Raw genomic sequence first — 7,065 nt, forward strand, 5'->3', positions numbered from 1 at the left:
ACCCTTCACCATTTTGGTTGCCCTCCTCTGGACACACTCCAATTTGTCAACATCATTTTGTATGTTGGATGTTGTCTTCCAAAAGAGGAAGGCCCATACAAATTCGCAGTCTCTTGTTCCCACCTTCCCGACGTGTCCATAGAACTAGAGCTTCCAGAAAACATCTTTATTGAAATAAAGTTACTGCAATCTCAAATGCCACCATACTAGTTGGGCAGCAGTAACGTGGTCCCTCCACAGTTGCTGGAGTTCGGGGTGAAGGACCCCCATGTATGTGGAAAAACTGCAAATAAAAAACATTACTCTTTTTATCTAAGACATTGTTTCCCAAACTTTGGCCGGCCAGATGTTTTAGACTTCGGCTCCCAGAATTCCTGACTGTTGGCTAGGCTAGCTAGGGCCTCTGGGAGTTGAAGTCCCAAACACCTGGAGGATCAAAGTTTGGGAGACACTGATCTAAGAGAACACCTCTCTAGGAACTTCCATGTCCTCCAGTGCAATGCTACGGTGAGTATCTGCCAGAAGTTGATCACAGAATCACGCTGGAGAACCTACAAATGCCTAAAGAAGTGTTTTCTCTAGGAACTTCTAGGTTCTCCAACACAACTCTATAGTCAACCTCTGGCAGAGTTGCACTTGGATACCTAGAGAGAACATATTAATCAAACCCGCAAATAATCGTATCTACAAAAGTCAAAACTGCCAACTTGGAGGGCCAAACCTGAAAGCTCTGCAGTTGACCCAATTGATTTCTGCCCTAAAATTTTACTCATTCATGCATCCCACTTCACCACTCATACTTCACTGTGGGCAAATTAACCTAGAATACCAACTTATGCACTCTATTTACATCCTTTACTATAGTGAACCTGAGTTCAAATCTTGCCCTATGTGCTCAAAAGTTAGATACTGGGCTGGGGAAAGAGAGAATGCACCGCTGCCCCAACCCATAACAACCATCTGGGTAAAACTGAACTATGCTGAGTCCCTGCAAGCCCTGAGCTGCCATCTAGAGCAGCCAGGCTTCCTTGGAGATTCAGAAACTGGTTCCTCTGGGTCCTTACCCCATCCGGTGCCCATGTGGCCAGCAGAGGAGAGCAGCTGTGGAGTCAAAAGGGATTGTGGCAGGGGCCTGCCCAGCCCGGGCACAGCCTGACCTACTTCTCCTTCCGATTCTCTCCCTCGTCACCTGCTTTTTTTTCTCCCTCCCCGGGGAGGGGAACTTGGCCAAGTCACGCCAACGGTTGCCTGGGGTGACACCCCCTTGCCAGTACACAGATATGCACACACTCCTTTTTGGCTCAAAAAATGGGAACCCCTTCCGGAGACAGAGGGAAAGAGAACTGCTGCCTTAAAAGGAGGGCACAGCTCTCCCGCCCCAGGGCTCACAAAATAGGTCACTGGGCAGCAGCAGCACGGTGGCACTGGCTGGCAATCAATACTTTTTTGCCAGTCGCCTTGGCATGAGAAGTGGAAGGGGGAGAGCAGATGTGCCCAATACTTTTGACCTTCCAAGCTGGCTGCAAAGGTTGAGGGGTCCGTCCGGCCAAACTCACTCTCTTTCTTCTTGGCAATACCAACTGGCTGGAATTGCACCCAGCTTGGCCTCTCCTCATTTCCAGGTTCCTTTCTCATCAAGCCAAGCCTTGCCTGTTGGTGTAACAGCCAGGATAGCTTTACGTGCCATGGAGAGGATGGGGGAATTGCTATGGAGTGTGCCAGAGACTGCCAGCTTGGGTGGGAGCAGCTTTGAAAGAGCTGGAAAAGGAGTGGCACTGAGATTTCTCTGTGGTTTCATCAGCCACCCCCTGAGGAGACGCTCCGAGGATGGTGTTGCTACTCTTCATGCTTCGCAGCAGCCATGGCTCCCAGGGCAACCATGCCATAGGGGCCTACAAGCAAAACTGACAAGGCCAAGTCTCAGCTTACTCCGCCACATACAAAGAAAGGGGCTTTCAAGCAGAACAAGACTGAGGGGGGTGAACGAGAGCAGGCTGCCCACTTGGCAAGTCTTATGGCCTATGACCCTCTCCTTCAACCTGGGTATGTTTAGCCTGGACAAGAGATAGTGAAGAAGTGATATGATAACCCTGTATCCATACCAGCATTCTCTAAAGATGCCAGCCACACATGCTGGCAAAACGTCAGAAACAAACTCTTCTAGAGCATGGCCACATAGCCCCAAAAAAACCACAAATAACTAAAGCCTTGCGTAAGTATGTGAAGGGGTGTCATATTGAGGATGGAGCAAGCTTGTTTTCTGCTGCTCCATAGAATAGGACACAGAACAATGGATACAAGCTACAGGAAAAGAGATTCCAACTTAACATTAGGAGACAGTAAGAACTGTTTGACAGCGGAAGACACTCCCTCGGAAAGTGGTGGAGCCTCCTTCGTTGAAGGTTGAAGACACTCCCTCGGAAAGTGGTGGAGTCTCCTTCGTTGAAGGTTGTGAAACTGAGGCTGGATGGCCATCTGTTGCTTTGATTGTGAGTTCCTGCATGGCCAAATGGGGTTGGACTGGATGGCCGTTGTAATTTCCAGTCCTTCAGCTTATTACTGTGACATTCAGCCTACAAATATCCACTCTTCTGGCTTTCTCTGTCCACAGATTTCCAGTTCTTCAGCCTTCCTTTTTGTTGACAAGTTTCAAACCCTGTCCTTCTCTCATTGCTATGGTTACAAGTGCCCCATCCAATTTGAAACTTGCATTTAGGATCACCAACATCCCACTTACATCCTGTTCCCCTCTAGTCTGTACAGCCACATCACAGACAGGAATTTGCAGAAAGTCTGCTTTGGTGCAAGACTGACATAGAGAAGAACACTCGCCCTGCTGACTTACTGCCTACTACACTGAATTTGAAAGGCCTTTCAATGCCTAGGAATATACATCCATGCAAACGTCAGGCGCATTCCACCAAACTCTTAACATTGCTAACAGAAGCATAAATCTAATTGCAAATTGTTTTAGGAAATAAAACTTGACTTAAGAAGTGATGCAATGATGGATTTGGACGTAGCTGATTTAACCACAGCTACTAATACTGACATCTTGTTAATTCCAGAATGAGGGGGGGGGGTTACTAGTTTGAGCACTGGACTATGACTCTGGATATCAGGGTTCAATTCCCTGCTCAGCCATGGAAATCCACTGGGTAACTTTAGGCAAGTTACATACCTTCAACCCCAGAAAACCCTGTGATAGCTTTGCTTTAGGGTCGCCATAAAACAACTCGAAGACACAGAACAACAATAAACAATTTTTCAGTGAGAAAGGAACTCCGCGCATGTTCTGAAGCTACCATTTGTTCAAATCACCCAGAGTGTTCATATTAGGATTACTGTTTTCCTACATATGTCTGCCTAGAATCAAGTTCATTTCAAATTTGCATTTCTTTAAATAACTTAACATATACAAATGAGCTGGCGGCCAGGGCAACTTGTTAACCTCAAGTATTATCCTACCTTACATGTTGTGCTTCATTTGCCAAATGAAAAACGTGGGGATTCACCTGATGTCATTCCGCACCCCTATCTTAGTTGAGGAATGTGGCCTGAGATTCATCCGTAGAGAAAAAAACGCATACTCTCTATATGGTCAGAGGCAAGCTGGATTCCCCAGCCATTGATAGCACTAATTATAACAATAACAATAAGGTGATAAATACTCCAGGAGCTATGCCAAACAAACTGACAAAACAGGAAACCGCCATCGATAGTATCACAGTAGCACAATTCAAAAAGTGACAGTATTTGGAGCATGCCAGATTATATGGTACCTATTGATTCCTGCTCCTGGACAGAATCGCTAATAGTCGAGACAGTAACACCAGACAGACTGTGAAACCGAAATGTGATCATGATAACAAGAGAGCCTGGTGTCACACCAAATCAAAGAAGCAAACATGGCAGTCAAGATTGCAACCATGGGTCTAAATAGGTACCAGGGCCAGTTTAATTCTGACATACCTTAAGCCAAGGTCTTACCTCCCCTGCTGTGCTCTCACCTTACAGCTACTTACGGCTCCCACCCTACACACACAAACACACACGTATGTACCTGCAGGTCCACCTTCAATCCACTTTGGCGGCTCACAAGCCACCCACCCCCACTGCTTGCATATCCAGAAGGACACCTGGGGACAAGGAACAGGTGTATTCTTAGCCAGCTCTCCACCCCCACCTTGCTTACTCTTGCACTGCCGGTTCAGAGCCCTCAGGGAGGAGGGTCTACGCAAACAGACAAGTGCGGCAGGCAGGCAGGCACATTCACATCTCAGTCTCCACAGATCAGCTCCTGAAACAACACTCCACCCTTTGGCATGCTGGTGGTGGGCCTTTTACCTGTTGAGATGGAAAGCTTTGTATTGTAGCCCAGCTAGGGATCAGAACTCCTGAAATATCTCTGCAGCCATAATGCCCCCCAGCCACTCACAAAGCTTCCAGTACTACAAGTTCACACACACCCCTTTAAAGACCCTGGAATAACCACCACCTCCTCGTTCCGGATTCCCGGTTGCTGATCTGGGTCATTAAAGGGACGAGGTCATCAACAGCCAAGGGCCAGGAAAGAAGGTAGATCAACAGACCTGTCCTTGAGAATTGGCATCTGTGCCATCTGCCATCCTCCTTCCAAGTCTTTTCAGTCACACTCCCATCTTTTCCTATGAAGGAGAGATCCAGCTAATTTGTAACAATGATCAGCTCATATGAATTGCTTTATTAGGTTCTCAATATTTGGCACCCTCGTCGCCATCTCCCTTTCTGTATTTGTTTTTGCTGCCTTGGGTCCTTTGCCAGTTCCTCAAAGTACTTTGATCTTTTTAATACAGACAACGAACTTGCTTTCAAGCGTGATGAAATTCATCATTCTCATTATTAATATTATTATCATAATCATATGCCTGTATCCTTATTTGCTCATAGGAATGGAAAGAAAGAGATGAAGGTGAGAACATTTAGCCTTTGACAGGTCTTTGCCCTGAATTACAAATAGATTGGAGTTAATACGTTAGTTATGCTTTTACCACCTTGCACAGGAGCAGAATAATGGGGTGGCACAAAGAAAACCAAGGAACAATCTTGGACAAAATGTCCCTAGTTGCCAACCAACAAATACTTGGAGTCAGGCTGATTCCAGATTGCAACCCTGGGAGCTCAGAAGCAGGATGAAGAAACTCCATGGGCACACAAGGGGCACCCAAACCTGCCAGGACAAACACACACACACACATACAGACACACACCCCTGTAAGGCAGTGCAGAGTAAGCAATGGGGTAGGGTGTGCCTTGCAGGACAGAGTCCAACAAGAACATTTGCCGAAGGGCAAGAAGACACACACACACACACACACACAGAACCCAGCTTTTGATTCTTATGACTACAGTTCCCAAGCAAATGGGCATGTTAAGAGTTAGCAAGGCAGGTCTTGGATTCCAAAGAGCACAACTACGTGGGCAATAAGTATTGCTCCTGAATAAGACTTGGGCCAAATGAAACAGTTTGGTGTGTACAAAACATTCAGGTCACTTGTTTTTGGGATAGTGGGTGGTGGCAAATGTCCCTGGCATGGTGGTGATGTAGAAGCAAGTGCCAGGTGTCCCCTCAATGCCAAAGCCCTTCCCCTGTTCTATTCATGGAAATTGCTCTCTTATCCTATAGTTTGGGAAAAGGTACTTGCCTTGGACTACAACTCCCCAAATCTTCCAACCAAGAATTGCCATACTTTCTGGGGGACAGGTGTGTGCTGGGAGCTACCATCCAAAAAAGAACCTTCTCCATGCTCTGATCTTACCTCTGGCAGGAGCAAGAAATTCATGGGATAAGAAAGGAGAGTAGGCAACCCTGTTCAGATGTTGCTGGACTGCATGTCCTGTCAGCCCTAGCCAGTATAGTAAGGGATGATAGAATTTGCAATCATATAATATCTGGACATTCACAAATTATCCACCCCCCAGGATAAGGTCTTAAGCCAAAGGACAGGTAAATGGCATGCATCTAGGTGTTGAGGGATTCCAGCTACCATTAGAGAGTTTGGGAGTTGCAGCCCCCAAACCTCTGGAAGGTGACAGAAACCCCATTCTTGATTTATGGGATCAACCCTATAGAAACAGGGAAGAGCAAAGAACAAAGTGGAAGGATCTACTTATGAAGGGGGACTGTTTGGCCCCTCAACAACAACCCTTCTTCAACCAGAAGACAGCTGGAGACAGACAGTACCCTGCAAATAAACACCACAAATATGTCACTAATAGTCAGACCCTATCACTTCGCTAGCCTGGCAGTGTTCCCATTCCATAGGTCTTGGGTGGGCACAGAAAGGGGTCAGGCCAACTAGAGATGTACCAGATCCCACCTCTAGCACAGAGCAGACAAGGGGAAAATCACAAAAGGGGGATACTGGTCCCACAAAGTGACCCCCAACATCTTGACAGCAGCCATGTTAATATTATAATTTTCTTTTTTTGTATCCTGCTTAGCAAGGTTAAAAGAAAACATTCTTATGTGACCCATTCTCTAGACTCCTGCACATCTCAAATGTTTAAAACGCAATCCCCAAGGGGATCCAACTTGTGGGGCAGCTCAGTTGCCTCAGACGCCATCATTCCAGAGGTGGGCAGCTCACCAGAAGAGGCACTACATTCATCCACCCACGGCCCCAGTGGGGTAACCGGTTCCCAGCTATGGGCACAATTGTGCGTCTGTTCCAACACACACACTCTTGGATAAGGTTTTTCCTGATTCACAATCTTCTTCTGACCTGAATCCATTGGCACAAACAGATCAACAGGTCCATCCAACCCTCCCACAACCTGGTCCTCCCCAAAGACCTTGCGACTACATCTCCCATCATCTCCACTAGCATAACTTGGAGTCAGTGAGGTGTGTAGTCTGACATATCTGAAGAATTCCAAGATTGGACTACTTGGCTCCATTCAGTCATGTGGAGCCTGGGGATGCTTAAGGCAGCGGTGAGGTTTTACTTATTAAAAAATTGCAGGCTAGTAGAAGGGAGAGCTATAAAATCATATTTTTCCCACTTATGGGAGCCAAACAGCTCC

General features: G+C 46.7%; 1 protein-coding gene across 4 annotated transcripts in view; it reads right to left on the reverse strand.

Annotated features, from left to right (window-relative positions):
• ZBTB7B (zinc finger and BTB domain containing 7B) overlaps positions 1 to 7,065 on the reverse strand; it is a 59,193-nt gene that overhangs the window by 49,626 nt on the left and 2,502 nt on the right. The window contains exon 2 of one of the 4 annotated variants that reach the window (XM_042440605.1): positions 4,593 to 4,667. The exons of 1 other annotated variant lie outside the window; for it this stretch is intronic. Coding sequence is in view for 1 of the 3 variants with exons in the window: in XM_042440602.1 (XP_042296536.1) it covers positions 1,065 to 1,080 (16 nt within the window). In the remaining 2 variants the exon portion in view is untranslated. Of the gene's footprint in view, positions 1 to 1,064; positions 1,159 to 4,592; positions 4,668 to 6,185; positions 6,190 to 7,065 lie in introns of those variants that run through there. 2 more of the 4 variants (XM_042440604.1, XM_042440602.1) reach the window with 2 other exon arrangements.

This window comes from Sceloporus undulatus, chromosome 9 (genome assembly GCF_019175285.1).
Source record: "Sceloporus undulatus isolate JIND9_A2432 ecotype Alabama chromosome 9, SceUnd_v1.1, whole genome shotgun sequence".
NCBI classification, from domain to species: Eukaryota; Metazoa; Chordata; class Lepidosauria; order Squamata; family Phrynosomatidae; genus Sceloporus; species Sceloporus undulatus.